This window comes from Bombus vosnesenskii, unplaced genomic scaffold (assembly GCF_011952255.1).
Source record: "Bombus vosnesenskii isolate JDL3184/JDL3185 unplaced genomic scaffold, Bvos_JDL3184-5_v1.1 scf7180000013289, whole genome shotgun sequence".
NCBI lineage: Eukaryota > Metazoa > Arthropoda > Insecta > Hymenoptera > Apidae > Bombus > Bombus vosnesenskii.
Genome location: NW_022882942.1, coordinates 1,801,647 through 1,823,031, shown reverse-complemented (window position 1 = coordinate 1,823,031; position 21,385 = coordinate 1,801,647). Strand labels below are relative to the sequence as shown.

The window sequence follows — 21,385 nt, the reverse complement described above, 5'->3', positions numbered from 1 at the left end:
TGGAATTCTGAAAAGAAAAGAGGCTGTTATTCGTAAGAAATGTTGAAGCGTGCTGCAAGAACGTAAACTACAGTTCCTGTGGATCCTCTCGAGTACGCCCAACTAATTTCACATTCTCGAAAGCGACTTGTTCAGTCGTGGAACTGCGCGTAACAGAGCACGGTGGTAATAGACGAGGGGATCTTTTTTTTTTCTTTTCTTTCTTTTCTTTTCTTTCTTTCTCTCGAATCCCTCGATGGTCTTAATAAAGAGCAAAGCGAGTTTTCTCTAGTAAGAAACTTAACTAACGATCCCCGGTTGACCTCCATTACGACTGGCGACCTTTGAAAGCTGGGTCAGAAAGGCGGATGAAAGCGCTGAATGGCGACGCGACCCTCGATTCCAGCAGGCTCCTCCTTGAATTAACGAAGGAACGAACGCATCCGCTCCTTGTGCGCGATACTGTCACCATATAAAGAATCCTCGTTCGTCTGGGCGGAAATGAGTACCGTCGTCAGGCTTGTCCGAAACTTCACGATCGAAACAACTGTGTCCTTGCAGCAAGTGGATCATATACGTCTTCTCGTCTTTGATTTTTCCAATTTTTATACTCTCTGGTTGCTTCTTCCGTTTAGGCGTCGCGAGTGAAAAATTATATTTTATATTTTTGACTTACTTTTGCGCGTACAATCATTTCCAAACCCATTGTACCATATTGCACAAGGCGTCCTGTAGGTATATCCAGTGACGTAAAAATTGCCATTATCTCCTCCATTTATGAATTCTGCTAATGCTCAACTGGATCGTACGATAGGGCGACGCGTTAGCGATATCTTATCAGCCGATATCGGTCTGGTTTTTTAAAAGTCTCTCTCGTTTCTTTATTTTTTAAATATATTTACAGATGGATTCGCTCGATTTGCTTAACGCAGGTTTCTATTATCGTGATTTTTACTCGATTCTTTATCGTAGATTATCGATCAATGATCCGAGAACAGAGTCACGGTCAGGTTGATATCGATCGACGATACTTTGATCGCTATACAACATTGCTATAATATTCGCAGTCGTTTTCCAACTAGAATGTTACGCAACCAGCATGAATAAATATCTGAACCTGGGGGCAAAACACGCGGAGCTCAGAAATCATTATGATTTCAAGCGTTGAAGTAACACGGTTCAAAGAGTCGAACGTATACTACACCCGATAGGAAAAATGGAAAAATTCTCTATTGCGATACGAGAGTCGTAAATTGGACACGATGGGTTCTACGGGGAACGTCTTGGGTACAATAGATACGGAATGGCGATGGTACAGTGGATTCCTTTGATTCTTTATTTGTATGTTGAAAATGAAATCTTTGTTGCGTATCGTAGTCCATAAAGAAAACGGATAGTTCAATTTACGATAACATTCGCGATACTCGGTTCATTGTACACGGACGTTTCTTTATTCCAAGTGCAAGAATTCTACGTTACTCCAAGTTATACAGGGTGGTTGGTACAAGCGGAAAAGGGGTGATTCTACGTGAAAAAAGAAGTCGAAAATATAGAACAAAAGTCTTCTTTTTTAATTCTTTTTTCTTTTTTTTTTCAATTTTTCCATCGAGGCAACGATCTACAGTGAGATCCATTATAACGTACCGCGCGCGTACCGAGCGAAAATTCAAAGTCGATTTTCTCGAAAACAAAGCCTCGAACGAAACATTTTTATTCTATATTTTCGACCTCTTTTTTCGCGAAGAATCATCCCCTTTCCGCTTGTACCACCAGTTACCAACCAGCCTGTATAACCACGATGCGGCCAAAAATACAGCGATACTTTATCTACATGAACCTGGTGCAAGTAATTCGTATAATCGGAGTTTGTTTAACCTACTATCTATGATCTTTCTTCGTACAATAGGAATTGCATTAGTAAGTGGAACCAGTATTAGGGGCTGTTACGTATTTGCTATACACGAGAAATTAGTCGAATAATATTTCCTTTGCCATCTTGTATACGAATCTCCGAGTTGGATCAACGAATTGGCAAATTTGTAAGTTACCACATTTCCCAGTTAATAAGAAACTAACTTAACAAGTTAACGAGCTACCTCTAGGTTGAATTAATAAGTTAGTAACTGGATATCAGATTGGCTGTTGAACGAATCTCTTACCTTTGAAAATGAGGGAAAGATCGATATCTCGTCGTCGAGTCGTTAAATCTTGATACCTCTAATAAGAACCGATAGACAAAGCTTCTGAAAGCGAATAGCAGTCGTATAAATTTATTCGAGCATCGATCGGAGGCTATTCGCGCACGATTCGTAATTTCGTCAGCGTGTCGCGACCCATTTCGAACAGAGAAACCTCCGGCAGATGTACGACGGTTATTGCATACCCAGAACCAGCCGTACCACTCGACGAACTCGCGGATATCGAATGTTTGGCGATGATTTACCGCAGACACGCGGCCCCTATCGATCATACACCGTTCCCATGGAGCGCGGTCACCTACACGGATTTTATTTTCGCCCGCCAATCGACCGGTAAAAGTCACGAAATTCTCATGCGACTCCCTGCATCGCGAACCTCGCTCTTCTTCTCGATACCTTTACGGCAGATACTCCGGTGTCGTACGATTAAAATATCGATCAGCGGTCGTGTTACGATGCAAAAACTTTGTTGCTACGTTTTTGGTCCACCTTTTGGCCAGTTTCTTTTTATCGTTAAAAAATATTGTAGCTTTTTGGAAAATATGATCGTTAGAATCGTTGTTAATACACGCGAAGAAAGTCTACTCGAAGATCTGCGTTGAGACAGGAACGCAAAAGTGAAATATGAGAATTCAAAGGCTGCGAAATCGAAGGAAATAAATTTAGGTATCGAAGGGAGCGAAAGCGAGGTATATACAGGAAAATAATTGGAGAAACTTTGATTCTATAATACGTAATTTATTAGACAAACGCGCATCTTCCATTTGATACTTGGTATCTTTTAATTTCCTTAGCTACACGTGCACTGAAATAGACAACCAGTCAAAAATTGCCAACTATTTTATTAATTGCGTACACCTGTATTTCAAATATTTGAACTAATACTGGCGATGTCGATGGAAATTTCCTTTAGACCGATAGATCTTTGGTTACAGAATTTTCTAAAATGATAGAAATCCAATTTATCTTCTTCTTTTCTTCTTAAGTGGTCGGAATCTATAGAAAACATAGCGTAATTCCAAGTTTTCACCGATGGCAACAAAGTTTCGCTGACAATTAGATCGGTACATAATTCGCCATACGCAAATACATATATCGGTCGAATATAAAGTAAGCTCGCTAAAAGTTCCTAACTTAGAAGCTCGTAAATAACCACGTAAATAGCCGAGTAAAAAATAAGCGAGAGATACTAAATCGTATCGGTATATTTTTCTACTTGTTTTTGACTAGTAATTAAGTATTTCGCGAGGTTCATTATCGCTCGTGTTTATGGAACGTGTTTATACCATCTATGGTTTGTACTGTCCGTATGAGTTATCCGACAACGATAACGATAAGTAGATAAGAAATAATGAAATACTGAAATATCGATCACATGTACAATTGCTAATTGCTTATAAATATTTCATGGGCGTTTATCGTAATTATTAGAATGTAAATGGATGGACTATCGAACAAGTAGATCGTACTTGGGCATTTTCAAATTAACTCGATTATTTATCTATCTCTAATAAATAAATAATTAAACGGAACATTCGTAATTAACAAATTATAAAATTAATTACAGTTGACGATTGAATTATTATGATCTATACAACATGTACACATAAGACGTAAAAAAATTACAAATTTGTTTGAAAATGTTCGATATCTTGGTCTCTACGAGATGAACAAACGAAATTCACGATTAGGAACTAAGAGAATTATAGTTAAAAGGAAAATACAATTAAATTATTTTTCGCTGAGATATTTATCAAATATTTCCTTGTTTTTACCTGACACCGTTTTATAAGAAGGATGAAACGAGAAATGAAAGAAACCCTGGTATTAGTTTGATCGATCACGATATCGCCGATGTCTTTTATCTACGTTTTCTCGCGATTACTCGATTCCGGACATCCCAGATTTCGTCGAAAAGTTCTTCCACGAAGAATCATCGAGGAAGTATCTTCGCACTAGTCAGTTTTACGCAAACGTTCGATCCACGATCAGATCATCCTCCTCAATGTTTTAACAGTTCCAACTCCGTCCACGTATAGGAACTTCGAATCAGACTTAGATGGCGAGAATTTAACACAGCATTTCTTACGTTTTCCCCGTTTTTTAATTTTTTCCTCGACGTGGTTCGACTATTGAAATCAGTATTTCACGATTTTAAGTCAAACTTCGTCTTTTCCAAATGCGTATCGTGAAAATCGAAATCGAACAATTTCGGTACTAGTCAAAATAGGAATTCAAGACTCAGGTGATTAATTACTACGATAAATCTACCACTATCGATCGAGCATGCACCTCTCTGGTTAAGAACCATTCGGTTGGGTTCTGATTTAGAATGCTCTTCTAGAATCGTACAATTTTCCCGTTGTTTGTCACATTTTCTCCTTTATTTCACCTCGATTTTCGTTTTCGTTTTATTCGGCACGATCCTCACGGAGGACACTCCATTCAAAGTCCTGGTGGACGCTTCCGGATTCGTGAACCACTTTTTCACGATCTTTTCATCGTATACAAAAGTCGTAACGATCTTAGTCCTCGTCGATCTTCCCTTCTTCTCCTCCTTACCACCCAAATCGTCTCGTCTCTCTTTTCTTCTATTCTTTTTCTTTTCCTCGTTCTCCGCCTGCGAATTCTCTTTCTTCAGGGCATCCTCGCTTTCCTCGGACCTCCTCCTTCCTTCGGCCATTCCTTTTCCCGTCTCCTCCTTCGAAACTTCCGACTTCCGGTTTCTCATCCTCAACTCAACGTCGAACTTTATTCTACCGCCATCGCCGTGATACTTTACTTTATCCTTGATCGATTTTGGACCCAAAAGAACCTGCCCACCATCCCCCGTGTACTCCACGTCTCCCATGTTCTGGTCGATCCTCAATCGACAACCGTCGCCGATTACTTTCACGCTACCTCGGTTCTTCGACATCGAAATGTCGCATCCGTCGCCGGTGATCTCGAGGATCTGCTTGTTGGAACATAGATTCACCGAGAGACCATCGCCAGCGATCTTCCTCACCTCTCCTTCCTTCATTCCCATGTTTTTCGAACGATGATCGTCTATTTTTACGGTCTTTCTCGTGATCCGGTATCGAGTGTAATCGTAGAGGTGTTTCTGTAAAACGAAACGTCCGAGGAGCGTCTTATGCAACGCTCGCGGAGATCGATTTTCCGGAGTTGTTATTCCTCCTTCGTCCAGTTGAGTCTTTAATCGCCAGTGGTTTCGTCGTTTTTACCTGGCTTCTTCGTTCTTGGCAAATTCATTCGATAATCGGCTAAACGAATCAGACTCTGTCTTTCTTTTCCATGTTCGCCAGGAGGATCGTCGTCAGGTTTAACAGCCTGGTGCTGCGGTTCGACGAGGTGAGTGCTTTCACTCAGGTTTCTTTGATTTTACGATCACTTGGATCAGAAATTTTCCGACGATGTTATGATCTTATTATAACTTATACGTGGTATATTTGATATATTTGAGCGTTGGGCGATAATATTTAGGCATTATCGTATATAATACTTCGTATAATACCTAGATATCGCAATTCTCGTGGCGATATTTAATCAACTCGAGAATTTTTGGAGAAATATTCCGAGGATCGCGTTATTTTCGAAAGATAGATTTCTATGGAATAGCGATTGCGACGATAGACTGTGGTTGCCGGTAAAGCGATTTTCTATTATCTTTGGTATTTTCTTCGCTAGCTATCTTCGAGTTCTGGAAAATATGAAATATTTAGATTAGCTTCGCGTAAATATTCAGGCCAAAATTGCCGCGATAGAATCTTTCCTAGCAAGCGATAATTTCAAGATTAGACCAAAGCATTTCGAACATTCGAGATATAGGTTCTTTTTTGTAACTAACCGGAGAAGCGTTCGATCGGGTGCCAAGCATTAAGTTTGTTAAATCGATACGAGACTCACCTTGATCTTCCTTATCGAGATTCTTCACTTTCTCCTTGGATCGCACATATTTATCATGTATATTTGATACTGGCACTATCTCGCTATCTTTTCTGTAGTAGAATCACTTCGTCAAACTCGCCAAACCTGTTGTTTTCTCTTCGCCAAGATACAGCAGTTGGCTTTCATACTTCGTTGCACTTCTACGTCACCGTTCCAAATACTGCTTTAGGAAATCGATATACACTGTTCTTCCGTCAACTTTCTTTAGTCGAGAAGGACGCACGTCGAAAGAAATTTATTCGACCATTTAATTAACCAACTAATTAACAAAAATGTCACTTTTCTTCTTCTCCCTCGTCTATCGATTTTCTTCTTTCTCGACGCGTTGAGAAATTCGTTCGGCCCTTGATCGAGCGCCCAACTACAGACCGGTTAGCTGGTTGAACAAAAAGACAGAAAACTCGCGCTTCTCTGTCGATTTTATCAAAAATGGACACGTCGAAGTATTCGTTCGACCAACGAACCAACCACACAGATCGATGAATTAGCTATAGAATATTAACCACTGAAAGGACGCAACGAGAGGCGGAATAAATTACCAAGTGGTAAGACGGTGTGAGGAGCGTGGTACCGTGGATCCAACGTGGGATCGAGTGGTTGTTGGTTTGTTGAGTAGTCGAACGAGACAGCCAGCAGCAATAGCGTAGCTGCGCCGTAATAATGGTTGGCGCGGCACGAACCGGGGTTCCTTGTCGGCCAATCCGGCCTCGCCGCTTTCGGGACTTCACCGAGACCTTCTAGCTAGCCGCCACTGGCACGAGAACCGCTTTTACACGGTTCTCGCCGATTATCACGGTCAAGCGTAGCTCTCTATCGCCAACGATATCGACCTTACGTATTTCTCAGAGTCGAGCAATTTCTTCGAGACACTCGCCGGGGTCTGTCCCTTTTTTCGCTATAATATCATTATCGATAGCTTTGTTGGAAATTGGAATATGTATCGAGATTACAAGGTACTCGAATAGATGGCTTTTATTCGGAGGTAATCGTCGATGGGATTTAGATAGGCTAGACTGGGTAATGATTGTTCGGAAGAATGGGAAACGACGTAAATTTAAATGAGAGGATTTCGTTCGTCGTTTGGCAGTGGTCGCTGGTAGGTTGAAGTTTCCTGCTGGACGGTTTGTGTAATTGGAGGAAACTGGAATCCGGCTGAGTTGCTCGAGGATTCTGGTGGTGGGTGGAGTGACCTAATCGTTCGTAGGTCATTGCGGTGTAGAATGTTTTAACGTTTCCTTTGATGCTCGTACTGGTATATTACGATTTTTTGAGCATTTGGAGCATTTTCGTTCTAACGATGTGAATTTTAGAAATTTTGGATTTTCTAACTTGAGCGTTAGAAGCGAATTAGAATTTCTAGAATGGAATTGCGTCGATGCAATTTAATTTAATGTCTCGTCGTTCCTGTAATCTTTGCCGTTACGACTTACGACGTTCGAGCGTCCTTAAATTATGGATACCAGAGCTTCTTCCTTCCGATATTCATCTCGATCGTCAAAAGCAATTTCCTGTTACTTTAAGTTACGACACAGAAAGAATCAGCCAATTGCAAAGCGAAAAGCTTCGAAATTAACGAGTCGAAACGACCCAACTAGTAAAATCCCGACGTAAAGTTTGATAAGAGAGTTTATCGGGAGACACGTGGATGTATTCGTCGCCAAGACTTCTTGCTGCCTTTCATCAGATATAAATTACGCGAAAGATGCGCAGCGATCGATCAACGATGGATTGCACACTCGTTCAATGACTAAGCACGTGATTAAACGCCTTTTACGCGATCTAAACATGCTCGGAAGGGGGAACACCGCGTGCTGACGTGATCTTCCTAGCCGATTATCATTGAAGTACATAGTGTGTACGTAACCACGCGGAAGAGAAAGAGAGCAATATATGGCGGAAGCGGCGACTAAAAAGAGAAAGGAAAGCATCGAGTGAGAGATTATAAGACGGAAGTGGAGGCGAACGTGCTGATGTTTTTACCGCTACGGTCACGTTGAACCGATGTTTCTCCTTTTTTCCTTTTTTCGTGGACTTTGTTTTCGACTTTCAATGCCTTTTGAAACCTGTGCGTCTTGAGTATCGTAACGCACAGATTGAATATCGCAATAATACGTCATTTATACGTAGTTAAATCAATGGATGTAAAACTTTTAGTCGCGATGGTAGGTCACGAGCAATAGAAACATACCGATCAAGATCACCGAAGTAACTGGTTTTGTATTAAAATAGAGTAGGCAACATTTCTGAATAAACGTATTTCTTTCAACACGGAATGATCAATTTTAATACGTCGTATTTCTTTGACTATGTTTTTCTTTCTTATTACCGCCTCTTTCGTTTCCTAGCTGGTAATAACTTAATTGAGGCGACTAATGTGTTTTTAAAATTGATCGTCTAAATTGCGTTTTTTTTTTCTTTTTTTTTTTTTGAGACACGTAATTTAACACACGTAACGGTTATTTTTACCGTATGCTTCGAGGACTTTGGTCGATTTGTCTTTGCAGCGAGTTTTATACGTTTGACCAAAAGGTACATGTCACAGATTCCCCGGCTGATAATGAAAAACAAATTGCCAGCGCGATTACGCGATCTTACTCGCAATTTCTCGCTGGTATTTCGCGATACTTCAAACACGTGTATTTACACGCGTGGCCGACGAATCAACGAAGATCTCGTACTAGCGACGCGACACCTTCATCCCCGTAATGAGTAAGATTCATTCGTTTAATTCGCAGGTGAAAGTTCCCATGTGAAACTCGAAAAAGTAAAACAACGATGCGACGAAACGATAAAAGAAGAAATAGACGAGATTTAGAAGAAAGCTAAGAAATAAGTAAAATACTTTGAAGAAAAATTTACCAAAATATCCACAATCACCCTATAGATTTCACACTCGAATTCGTTTAACCCCTTGTATAATCGGATGAACGGGGAATTTCCTTCGGGCGATTGGACGGAATATTCAATTTTCATCTGGATCTCAAAAATCGTTGGCCCTCGTCCATGTGTGTTTCATTTTCGTGAATTCTGGAAGGATTGCCGGATATGGTCCGAAGTAATCGAATATCGAGACGATTGCCAGTGCATGGTCAAGATCCGGATTTTAATTGCTTTATCGATCTGGCAAGTCTGTCCAGTCTGTGCTGGACGTTGCTTTGTTCGTTCAACCGTGAACGGTCCCTTTCGATTATTCGTTTCTCTGGTTCGAGAATTCGTCTGTGTCTGAGTTAGTCGGTCAGTCTCTCATATAGCGTGACTACGCTAACTTCTCTGTGCTGTCCTTCTTCGGTACTTTAACTTCTCTCGACCCAGATTATTATCTTTTTTTTTTTTTTCGTGGAAAGAAGAGGAAATCGAGCCCGAATACGTTCGGACAGGAATCGATGCAGCCTACGCATCCTCGATGCGACGTTTACGTTCGATTTTCTCGGCAACGAGGTCTGCGAGGATAAAATTGTATTTTTCTCCGCCACACTGTGCGATACTTGGTAGAGTTCTGCTATACCGTATGCGTATTACGTATGTAACGAGTAAAAAATTATATAAAAAGTGGTCGTAATGGCTAAAGCCTGAAGCAAACTTTTACATAGGTTTCTTCCGTTCCTCGAATTCTCTTCGTGTAAAAGTATCCATTAAGTTCGCACGATTATCCGGCATATATTCAACGTGGCTTATTGTTTGACTATTTTGAATTACAGAATGGCAACCGCGAAATGAGCGTGTCACCAACGAACGAGCAACCGAGCCTCGAGATGGAGAAGACGCCGCTCGAGGACAACAGTCTGAAAGTTTCGCCGGTGCTGAATGTGGCGAGGCAAGACTCTGGAGTCCCGGAAGACCTCGCCTCGCCATTGGTCGAAGCTGATAAGCCTTTGCACGAGGATGACATGGACTCGACGATAAACAGTGACTGCAACATCACCGTGATCCACGTGACCGAATCTTCCGAGGCAACTAAGTCAGATTCGACTCTGAACAACGAGAGGAAGGATTATACGGGCGAAGGGAAGGACAGCAAAGACGGAAGCGACAGTGGAGTGGAGGGATGCGCCACCGAGGTGCCAAGGGTGAGGATCGATCGAACTGGACCGTAGAAAAATGCGAGTCTCGGGTCGTTTCGTTACATTCGATCATTTAGTGGTATTTTCGAATTTTCGTTTGTTCGTGCGTTGATAGATGGAAAGTCTGTTAAGGGATGAAACTATTTGGAAGAATTTCTGACTACGTTATATAGAAATTCGACGTTAGAGAATAAACGAGAATTTTTCTAGATCGCTTAAAATTTGAGAGAGGAACGTAAGACCTTGCAAACAACTCTTTAGACTTTTGCGTATGAAGGGTAGTACGAGGTCATTCTCAATTATTCTATTGACCTATTAAGACCTATTTAAGGTCTTAAACACGCTTCGTATGAAATTCTCCGCGAAAACATCGAAGGAAGGAAAAATTCGTGCGCTTCTAACGTACGAAGGATGTTGGATCGGGAGAGCTTTCGAGATTACAGTTTACTATACACGGTGACCCATTTCGGTCTGTAAATAAATTCGCCTGGGAAAGTACTGCGAATAGCTCGAAGCAGTCCTAGTAGGTCATTGATATTTCACACGAGAAGGAACTGTTGGTTCAGGTGCCAAGAACGCTTTAATCTCAAAAAATTCTTGTACAAACCGACCTTTTTTACGCATGCTTGAAAAATATTTCACCGATTCCTCTTATATAATTTCCATAGAAAATCTCTCAATAAGCGAAACGGTTAACAACTTTACTACAATAGAATGACACGACTAAGTTCTGAGTCACAGACCCGAGACTTTTCTCGCTAAGCTATTGTCGTCAAAATCGTATCTACATTCACCGATGCCGGTTTCAGGTACGAAGTCGAAACAGCATAGATTATGCGAGCAGCTGCGGCGGCCTCGACGAAGCGTCCTGCGATTCCAGTCTAGTCAGCTGTTGCTCCGTCTACGAGGACCCATGCGCAACCTTACCCGACGATGTGAGGTTGACCAACGGCGGGGAAGGTACCAGCGAAGGTGGCAGCGAAAGTTCCTCCATAGCAGGCAGCGTTTCCGCCAGGGCAAATCGAACGAACGCCAAGAGGACCATAGCCGTGTCCAACACTAACAAAAAGAAAACCACCACGACCGAGACTCAAAAGAACGCTAGGGTAAAGCCAACGCCATTAAGCACCAATTATTCGGCGACTCCAGCACGTTCCAAGCCGCGTACCACGACTCCGAGGGGCATCCTGTGCAAAACACAGCCAACGACGAGGGACAGGGCGCGATCCCGGGAGAAATCTGCTGCCAGAGAGAATAGTAACGATAATACGACAAATAACAGTCGAGTGACGACGACATTCCGTTCAGGATTAAATTCAATGCCGCCACGAACGAGGACGAGGCCGATTCCCGATTCACTGCCATCCGTACTCACTACGGAAATCAACAAGGACCTGGCGCAGCGTGGCCGAGGTGGTCAGAGCGGTAGCTGCAGATCTAGAGGCGGGTCCAGCACACGTGGTGCACGCACGCCGAGTTCAACGCCGTCCGAAGAGTTTCGAAAACCTCTGTCCACCCCTAGGGTACCTTACACAGGTCGTGCCGAAGCCTCGAAAGCTTCTAGACCGGATAAGATGACCACGAGTATGGATAACAAGGCGCTGGATACGTACGCCACGTTACCTAGAAGGAACAGGAATAAAATAAGTATCGCTAAAGTCAGTGAAAAGACGGACAGGACTATCAGAAGTAGATCTGGAAGTAGAGACGCGAGCCTGAGTAGACAACAGATGGAAAAGAAGACCACAGCCAAAGATTCTTCGGGGCACAAGAGTCTGCCGCCATATCCTAGGCATAAGACCGTGGAGAAGACGCGTATTTACCACGAGACCAGCGTGCAAACTGGTCTGACCGGTCACGATATTGAGAACGCTTTGTCCGGGGTGCCGAGCGCTGTCACTGGCCCGGAAGTGGTGGAGAGACTGCACGAACAATGTCAAACGGAGGGCACGTGGGAGGACATGCACGCGATGCAGACCGACTTGAAAAGGTTAAACGAAGAAACGTCGCAGCAAAAAGAGGAGAACGAGAAGCTAAAGTCTGAGATCGTGGAAGTGAAGCGTCTTCTCGAAGAAGAGCAAGCGGATCACGCGTTTGCGCGACAAGAGTTGGATAGAAACGCGCAACGGGTACTGGCGATGCTTGGCACGCCGCAATCAGAACATGCAGGTAGTTATTAAGATGCTTAGGTCGAAGTACTGTATCTCTCTCTCTGCTCGCACTTACTAGATTGAGCAATTATGGCTTGGTTTTAGAAGGCAGCGATAGCTTCCTAGAGCTGGAGTGTCATTTGCAATCTTCTGGTCAAGTAGTTGCTAATCAACAGTTGGAGATAGCAGATTTGCAGTCTCTGTGCCGTATGTTAAGTAGGGTAGGTTATATTATTCTTCTAGCGTTGCTATTGTATCGTGGCTCGACTATTTATTTGTACTTGTTCCTTCGTTACATTTGATTCGTTCATGAAGGATTTGGAGAAAAGCTTGGCTGCCCAGAAGGCATTGTTACAACAGCAACAGGAGCTGGAAGCTGAGTCGGCAGAGATGCAAGATTTCCTCCAAGAAGAGAAAGCTACTTTGGCGGACGCTTTAAAAGAGGCGGAAACAGAGGTGGTATATTCTTGATACATAGATACAAAGAGAACCAGGAAGCGACCGACGAACGCGTTAGTATAATTTTTCTTTCTAATTCGTAGCTCGCGAAAAAGGAGGAACTGTTAACGAAACGCGAGTTGGAATTAGAGAGGCAAACGGAGGAATGCAAACATTTAGTGCGAATCAGCGAACAACGAAGGTAAGTATTTACACAGGTCAAATATATCTTGAAAAGTTTCCCTAGACACGAGTCTCTTTACTAAACATAGTGTTTCGGCATACGTTTCTAGACAAGAAAATTTATCTATGAGCATGAAATTAAATGCAGTCGAACGACGAAGCAGGGAACTCTTACTTACACAAGGCGCCGCCGTTTCCGGAGCTGCGGTTGCGCTTTCCGGTCTTGGAACTAGGCTAGAGGGATTAGTAGACCAGCTGATAACATCCTATAGTATCTCAGTGAAAGACCTTGAAGTAATATTCCACCATCTTCCTTTGTTACTCGTTTCTTTTCTCTTTACCATTTAACGGCATCTAACAATTTCATTTGTAGGATGTGATATATCACAATGAAGCATACAGTAGAAGCAATAGTAGCATTGAATCGAGTCCTGTTAGCTCTAAACATAGCCTGAAAGAGTGTACACCTAGTCCAAAAAGCGGTTCCTTCGTTTCCGCGGTAATTGGAGCAATCCGAAACGCGGCGACGCATCCTTTTGCAACGAAAAACACCGATAAAAAATCTACCTTAGAATCAGCCAAACAAATGTACAAAGGTATAATATTGTAATTTAAATTTAATCGTTTGAGAATGGTTACCAACAGCGAGGAATCTATTAATCGATGATCAAAGACATCGCGCAACGATAACGGCCTTGTCCTATGTAATTATTTAGAATTGAGCATGGAATCATCGTCCGACTTGCTCGATTTCGAAACCGAGCCATGCCTGATGATGGAAAGCGTGTTAGAGGATGTTCCCCTGCCCGATACATACTCGCATAACATGGTATCGAGTAGCGACTCGCTTCGCAGAGCTTTGAGTTTTCCGGAAACTGTGGACGAGAGTAATCTGAAAAAGACGCGCACCAACGAGGAGTGTTCGAGTCTTACGAATCTCACGCAAGCTATTTTACATCGTCGTAAGGTATAAATAGAAAAATATGGAGAAACAGTTGTGAAATGACAAAGACCGTAACGACGGATTATCAATTGAAATTTGTATAATTGTTCACAGGTTGAAAACGAGGAAGACGACGATTGTGACTCTATCAGCGAGTCAGACACCGGCACCAATGAAGGCCCATTGGCTTCGGATTATTGTCCCGCTGTTGGTCTTGTTGATCAAGTAATCGATGTAGATAACCTCGTCACGAAATTATTAAAAGTATTGCGAATAATACAGCTCGATAACGACACGTGCATTCAGGAGCTGAAAGAAGAGAAGTAATTTCATATTTCTTTGCTGTACACCAAGGCACGCGTATAGAGAACACTGCATAAATACATAGTGATTTGCAGATCCGAGTTAGAAACGAAATTGGAGGTAACTGTAACGGAATTAGAGGAATTGCGTAAAATCGTGGACAGTCTGCATCAATCGGACGAAATTCTCAGCAACACCTCTGACAGAAGGCGTAGCGTGATGGAGAACTGTCGTCTACTGATCAAAGAGGTAATAGCTGGTGACGTTACCGATACATATCTATAAAATGTTTCTGGTGCCGTTTTAAGAATTTGTTAATCAACGATTGACTTTTTAAAAAAGATGTCAAATGGAATAATTCCTCTATAGGCGGGTAAGGAGGAATTAAAATTTGACGAGCCCGCAGTTGCTAATAATAGTGGAGGAGCTACGAACTGCGAAGATCTCAACGCGAACGCAGCGGCTCAACCATCTTCCTAAACACGTCTCCTCTTGCTCTTGTTTTCCTTTTTCCCCCCTTCTTTCCTTTTTGTTGTCGTCCTTTATTTCTTACGCCGTGTATCATTACTGATTCCATTGTTTGCATAATTGTCCGTTGTTGATGCCAAAACGGGAGCTGCGTAGGAAAATCACCCTAATGCGTATCGTTTGGGGGAATGAGAATCGAGCTAAACTGGCGCTCGACAATGTGTACATGCAAACTTTTCTCGGTGAATCACGTCGAGACGATTAGCTAATATGGTAGTCCATAAAGCATAGACATTTTGCGTGTGTCGAAGTCGTGTACAGCTTTCTCCGTGCCGTCATGTTATGGAAGGTATTCGTGCGTATTGCTTTAGTATATTTTATCGTTGAGAGACGTATGATCCGTGTATATAATAACAGTAAATCTGTCCTCATAATTTCAAAATTGATATAGTCGATAATTCATGATCCGATATCGTAGTCATACAACCTCTGGCTTTCTTTCAGTCGGAGATTATAATTTAAATATATCCTTTTGAATCATTGCCGTTTTTGCGTATAACATGGTCGAAACAATAGTTAGTTATCTCGCGTTAGGATTACTCGCGATTAATCGCTTTAAAAGAAAAGAACAAAAAAATTATGAAGCATAGACAAATTTGTTAAGGATACTTAATTGCGATAACAAGTGAATTTCCTTCTCGTGCCCACCGAATTACATTTTATCCTGCTATTAATGACGAACCATTTTCTCAAGAGTATTAATTCCTATATACATACTTAGAGAGGAAAGCAGATAGGTTGTAATGTACCTTAAAGCTCCGTTCATCGAAGTTTACGACTCATTTGAATCTTGGAAACAAAAGTAAGGAACGAATGTGTAATCTTCAAAAGTAAAATGACAACAGGGTACATTAGGTTTACGATGCACTACATAGTGATGATTGGCGCAATTAATATATTGTCAGATATGAATCATTCGAATGGAACGACACACGATGTTGTTCTTAATATTATTATTTGATTCGTCATTTGTCGATATTTAAATATTCTTGCCGTTCCAAACGTGATTACAAACATGGCCGGGAATATCTTTTGTTCGAACATTCTCATAAAAAAGAAACGAAGAACGGAAACACGGAAAGATATAAATATTTGTCGCAAATTATTCCCGAGCACCGAAATGATGAAAAAAAAAAAAACAAAGAAAATACACACGTTACATACAGAACTGCTTTCTATTTTAATGGTGAGATATATTTGAAGAACATATTCTTGTACACGCTTCCATAAGTCACAATTATTCATCGTGTAAGTTTCGAAAGCATTGTATATACATATATGTAAGTGAACATCGTGTAACTTACGACTTTATTCTAATTGCGTTTCAAACGATCGGTCCTTTTTTTATATAGGTTTCCCTTCGTTCTTTTCCTTTAATAGTAGAAATTACTTATTGCAAAGATCGTGTGAAAGTGATTTTTTTTTTCTCTCCTCTATCTTCTTTTTTACTTTTTTTTTTTTTTTTAATGAAATAAACGATTCCACCCAGATGATATATATTCTGAAAATCATAGTCCTAAGCATTTTTTATACAAAGTATTGTGATGATATACCAAAAAAGAACTCATAAATAATGTATTTTAATTTTTAATCAAATAAATTTCGTTTCGATAAGAATCCTGTATCGTATGTTTACTTGAGTATACAATTGTTCATGGAGGGCTCGAGTATTGGTTCTATGCAAAGAATAATATTCAAAAAGTTACAAATAACCCATCTAAACCTCACGTCGTTCACAGGCTCGTGCGATATTTACCTTCTTGATATTTTCTCTTCGTGTTTTTTCTATAAAATATCTGCCCAGTTCGTTACAAGCAAGATTAAAAATAAATATAGTCTTAAGATAAAATGAATAATCAGTTAATGTCGATGTAAAGGGCAGAGAGTGACAGTAGGAATGAGACAAAGGGTCGATTGTCAAAAAATATTGATGATAGGATAATTACATTTTACGCGAATGTCTTGCAGCGTTTCGTGTAAAAGACAGAGTTCTTCATTCTTGGCGAAAACGACGTAACAACGGAACTAGCAAATTCGCCAAACGCGAACCAGCCCTAAAAAATAAAGGTACTATATCAGTTTGATAAATTAAAAAAAAAAAGTGCATTAAAATAAAGGAGATAATATACAAATATGTACAATAGCATTTTACATATCTATCAAAAGTAGTATCATTGTACAAGAATGACACTGCATCTTTTCAAAAATGAATAAGAAAATAAACATCGATTATACGTAACTGTTTAAAAAGAAAATTGTTGTTTACAAAGTCAAATTCAAGGCAAGATATTATAGTATCACGTCGGTACCGAGTGAAACTTAAAAGTTGAAAAATACCTGTGAGCCGATTTGGGCGCCGGTGACGGTTTAGAATCGACTTCCGGTTTACTGGATTGCGGCTTTGAAGAATCAATTATCGGTAAGTTAGGTTTATTATCGCCAGCAACACCGGCTAGGAGGAGCGTCTCGACGGGTGCGACGACGAATACCACGCCGTCCACGTGGATACGGTAATTCTCAGATCCGTTTTGTCGTTGATCGTAATAATCGACCGTAGAATTGTAGGAAGGCGGTGTCGTCGGGCTCGATGACTCCACGATCGATGTTTCATTCGCAATCGGTAAACACTGAGCAACTCTGTTAGAGCCTAATGCGGCGAGTAGCAGCACCGTTTTGAAGATCCGCATGTTGATCGATAGCATCGATGTCTGTTTCTAATAATTGACGTAAATAAATATCAAAGGTTATATACGTATGCGTGTGTCCTAAACCAGATCGTTGACGAAACCCCTTCTACGACGACGCTCTCGAGTTTCGTCGATTCGTCGAGCAATCACGAGAAACGAAATTACTGATGTTTTGGAATTCTCGCCTAGACAAGGTAAGTGTGACACGCGACGAACGATCGATCGAGGAACGATCGAAAATACGAAAAGGACTTATAAGTTGATTTTTGATGAGAAAAAACGATGCCCGTGGCGTGGTAGCGTGAGCAATGAACGTCTTGACGATGCGGAGGATGAGCGAGGTGTGACGACGTCTCCTGCCGACCGGCGATCCCGGTCCCCACCTGGCATGGAAACAGATCGTCAGGCAAGTTCAAGAACCTGGGGGCCACTGTGCACGTTCTGTTGCATACATAGCCAGGTAGAACGTAATCTTGGTTGGAATTGATTTTTCTGCTCGGACGACGTTGATATCTCATTCTACTTTACTTTAGAATTATCTATATTATGTGTCAGTTGTCTGTCCTAAGGGCGATTTGAACAATAAATTTCGATCAACACCAAATTTCTCTTACACGATAACGTGCTAACTATGAAATGATATTCGTGAATTTGCGAGTTACATGTCGTAGCTCGTAGAATTACAGAGAAACAGTTTCTACAATTTTTTGAGCTATATTCGTTAATCGATTAGTACTACGTTCTTATTGTTAGAATATACATACAAGCATGCTTATATTACGAAGGCATCGATAGAAAGGCGAAGATTAAATACACGGTAAAAGAGGTAATAAATATCGGCATTTATACTTTTACAGGATGTAATCAGTTGTTTATTGTCGTAATGAAATATGTCATTTCGTTCAACCTCTTTAAGACCCGTTACGTTTCCTGTTTCTTTTTAGGTCTTAATTAATCTACGTAATTCTATTCAAGAACAAAGTTCGGTTGGTAAGAAGAAAAACGAAACCACTGGTAGCCGGTTTGCTCCCGAACGTATACACACTCTTTCCTTGCGTGAAATATACCGAACGTGCGTGTTTCTGTCGGTGCGCACGCGAGCACCTACCCACATACACAAACGCGCGCGCGCGCATACACGCACATATACGGGACCGATTTGTAAAGGGCAACGGCCTCGTATGGCCCCACCGAGTTCATTTCCCCGTTTCTCTGTCTCAGCCGCCGCTTATTACCGTAACCTTGCCCTTGCTCTTACATTTCCGCCATGCTCGAACTTCGAGGATTGTCTTCCTGGTTCGCCTTGAATGGCGCCTACCGACGAAAGCTTATAGAAGATCGGAATCACTTGAACGCGACTCAAATTCAAACGTTCCAACTTGAGACTACAGATAAGAGTCAATAGTTTATCTATTGAGATAAGCAGAGATAAATTTTCATCGTCCGAGGACATTCTGTAAGGAAGAACATTCACAAAATTTTAGGTAAGACTTGACACATATTTTGCAGGATCTTATTTTAGGGACAAAAATAGTAGACTTTTGTTCGTGTGTGCGTGTATATTTATCTCTCCGTAAACATGATACAATCCTACGATACATTGTAGATGTATATAGTACAAACGTAGAAAAAGATAGAATAGCTTTCGGTGTATATATAGTTCGGTTACGAGATCAAAGTTTGCGCTTGAATCTTTCATATAATTTCTTTTACATATTTTCCTGCTTTTTATACTTTTTTACTACCCTTTTTTTAACTTTTAACTATAGTATACAAATATCACAATCGTCATATAAATAGATACTCTTAAATGGAACTTATGTAGTCTCTTACTAAACAGAATGAATTTTAATTAAAATTGTTGTCGTTCTGACAGACACCTAATTTATCCCTATATCTTCCAGGTCCGCAATTCTCGATACCGCCTCCCAACAACACTAGCTCCTGCTCCGCCAACTTGTTGCCCAATTCGTTCCTTTCCTCAGATATCGAAGGTATGTCTTCCTCCTCCTTCTTCGACAATTGTTTCTTCAACGATATACCCGGCCTCGCTGCTTTCAACGCCTCCTCTTCTTTAACCGGTAGATCATCCGAATGGTCGAGGTTCTTCACTTGCGAACTTCTAACGTTAGTAGACCTTTTATTTCCTTTTATCGAACTATCAACGAGTCCACGATGTTCTTCCGTATTCCACAGACTTCTAGCCCTCTTTACCGTCTTTTTACCATCGATAGACACCTCTTGCAAACCAGGCTCAGAATTTTTAGAATCCATCGACGATGTTTCTAATTCAGTTTTCTCTGTGTTTTTAGCGTCAGACGCCTTGTCGGTATGTTTACTTTGAGCTGTGCTATCTCCCTCTTTCTCTATATGAACGATCTCGACGTGGTAAGGCTCCCTCCCGCCATCTGCATCTTCTGTCTCATAAACCATCGTTTCAGATGGCTTCTCCGCGGTCTGTTGCTTGCTGCGTTGCGAGATTAGCTCGTTTAACTCCAGCGCCTGAGTAGCCAGGTTCTTGAATAGACCACTGCTACCGGAAGTAGCGACGACCACCAAAAAGTTTTCAAACTTCGCGTCCACATTGAAGTCACCGTCTTGTCGCTGGTCATACGTGGCTGGAGCCGCGTTTGTTCGCGGAATTAACGATTTCGATAGAATGCCTGCAAAATTACACGAAGATGATAGAGCATAAAAAAGAATTGCTCCAGTTTCATATGTAAACATCAGAAAAAGTCATCAATTTACAAGTTACTTAGAAAGCTTATCCGAAGGAGTGGAAGAGCAACATGTAATTATATCAAAATATATGAAAATTAAATGTTAAGAAAGGATCTATCTTACGAAGAAATCTGTAGTATGATGTAGTTGTATACGTCATTCTACCTGGTAACAGGACGAGGCACGCAACGTGCAGTAGCATCTTGGTGAAACCCTTTTGGAAGCGTCCGCTCGAATCAGCCGAGCTGAACGAAGTCCGATCCTCGACTGTGCGAGAGATTCGTCCGCTTCCTTGGCAGCTTTGGATCGCCGGCGTCTTCTATATAGATCGAGGGAATATCACTGCTGGGAGAGGGTAAGAAACGTCTTGTATGCCTGGCAATCGACTTACATTAGATGATTATGAAGCGACTACCATCCGCCAAGACCGCTCATGATAGTACTGCTTCTCGCACGGTGTGTAGCTTCTTTCACACGACTTTATCCCCCTCTACGGATTAAAAGAAGGAAATCGAGCAGTTCTCGCAAGAAGTTATTGTACTGACTGTATCGTGCGTGTTTCTCAGGCACGTCATTTTAGAATTCATTTAATAGCACGTTCCTTCAAGAAGGATCGATCCATTAGATATCTCTTCGTACATCTTTGGATAATTTTAAAGAAATTACACTCGAAATGTTAATGCAATGTACAAAAGGTAAAAATATGATTCTCAAGCTTCAAAAGAAAGATGAAATTTTATGACAATAACTCTTAACCTTTTTATCTATTTTTAGTTACTGAAGAAAAAATGGAGGCTTAATTATGGCGGATGAAATTAAATAACATTAATGTTGATAATACTATAGTAATGGCGACGATAGACGATAGACGATAGACGATAGACGACGTTCGAGAATGACAACGTATTACGTAATTCTACGATATTTTTATTCCCTTGATCAGAGAACACCGGAGCGAGCAGGCGTACAAAGAATTTGTTCGCTGCTCAGGATCGTATGCTGTTCGTATCTATTTACTTATCTTGATCTGTGAAACTTCGAACGAGGTTCCTTCGTTTCTTAAAGATTCTTTCGATAGGAATCTCTTTATATTCTACAGAATCAATCACTTGAAAAGTATCTTTTTTTTTTTTTTTTTTAGGAATATCTTATAATTTGAGAAATTATTCTACAGGATGTTTTATTCAACATTTAAATGAAATAAACCATTCAATATGCATACATAAATTTATTTATTACAACAATT

At 41.0% G+C, this 21,385-nt stretch overlaps 4 protein-coding genes and 1 long non-coding RNA gene across 12 annotated transcripts in view; 2 read left to right on the top strand and 3 right to left on the bottom strand.

Moving 5' to 3' along the window:
• Positions 1–15,300, top strand: part of LOC117232540 — a 33,755-nt gene extending 18,455 nt beyond the window's left edge. For 3 of the 8 annotated variants that reach the window (XM_033491966.1, XM_033491965.1, XM_033491963.1), the window contains 11 exons: positions 9,824–10,192; positions 10,996–12,355; positions 12,442–12,557; positions 12,652–12,792; positions 12,879–12,976; positions 13,068–13,251; positions 13,331–13,553; positions 13,674–13,924; positions 14,015–14,223; positions 14,299–14,452; positions 14,573–15,300. In XM_033491966.1, coding sequence (XP_033347857.1) covers positions 9,839–10,192; positions 10,996–12,355; positions 12,442–12,557; positions 12,652–12,792; positions 12,879–12,976; positions 13,068–13,251; positions 13,331–13,553; positions 13,674–13,924; positions 14,015–14,223; positions 14,299–14,452; positions 14,573–14,683 — 3,201 coding nt within the window. In that variant the 5' untranslated portion in view covers positions 9,824–9,838 and the 3' untranslated portion in view covers positions 14,684–15,300. Of the gene's footprint in view, positions 1–9,823; positions 10,193–10,995; positions 12,356–12,441; positions 12,558–12,651; positions 12,793–12,878; positions 12,977–13,067; positions 13,252–13,330; positions 13,554–13,673; positions 13,925–14,014; positions 14,224–14,288; positions 14,454–14,545 lie in introns of those variants that run through there. The other 5 variants (XR_004493140.1, XR_004493139.1, XM_033491964.1 and 2 more) reach the window with 5 other exon arrangements.
• LOC117232553 lies at positions 2,895–7,371 on the bottom strand. The gene is made up of 2 exons (XM_033491983.1): positions 6,084–7,371; positions 2,895–5,877 (listed from the first exon to the last, which is right to left on the bottom strand). Exon 2 carries the CDS (start codon positions 5,203–5,205, stop codon positions 4,561–4,563), a length of 645 nt encoding a protein of 214 aa, XP_033347874.1. The 5' UTR covers positions 5,206–5,877; positions 6,084–7,371; the 3' UTR covers positions 2,895–4,560.
• Positions 15,301–16,171: 871 nt separating the features above from the next.
• Positions 16,172–18,884, bottom strand: LOC117232554. Its single transcript, XM_033491984.1, has 3 exons — positions 18,677–18,884; positions 17,069–17,445; positions 16,172–16,785 (listed from the first exon to the last, which is right to left on the bottom strand). The coding sequence occupies exons 1-3, from the start codon at positions 18,869–18,871 to the stop codon at positions 16,725–16,727; spliced, it is 633 nt and encodes a 210-aa protein (XP_033347875.1). The 5' UTR covers positions 18,872–18,884; the 3' UTR covers positions 16,172–16,724.
• A 78-nt stretch (positions 18,885–18,962) lies between these two features.
• LOC117232549 lies at positions 18,963–20,439 on the bottom strand. Its single transcript, XM_033491980.1, has 2 exons — positions 20,305–20,439; positions 18,963–20,081 (listed from the first exon to the last, which is right to left on the bottom strand). Exons 1-2 carry the CDS (start codon positions 20,339–20,341, stop codon positions 19,267–19,269), a joined length of 852 nt encoding a protein of 283 aa, XP_033347871.1. The 5' UTR covers positions 20,342–20,439; the 3' UTR covers positions 18,963–19,266.
• A 257-nt stretch (positions 20,440–20,696) lies between these two features.
• LOC117232557 lies at positions 20,697–21,369 on the top strand. The gene is made up of 3 exons (XR_004493141.1): positions 20,697–20,834; positions 20,914–21,140; positions 21,281–21,369. It is a non-coding gene; the product is annotated as an uncharacterized LOC117232557 (long non-coding RNA).
• Positions 21,370–21,385: the final 16 nt, after the last annotated feature.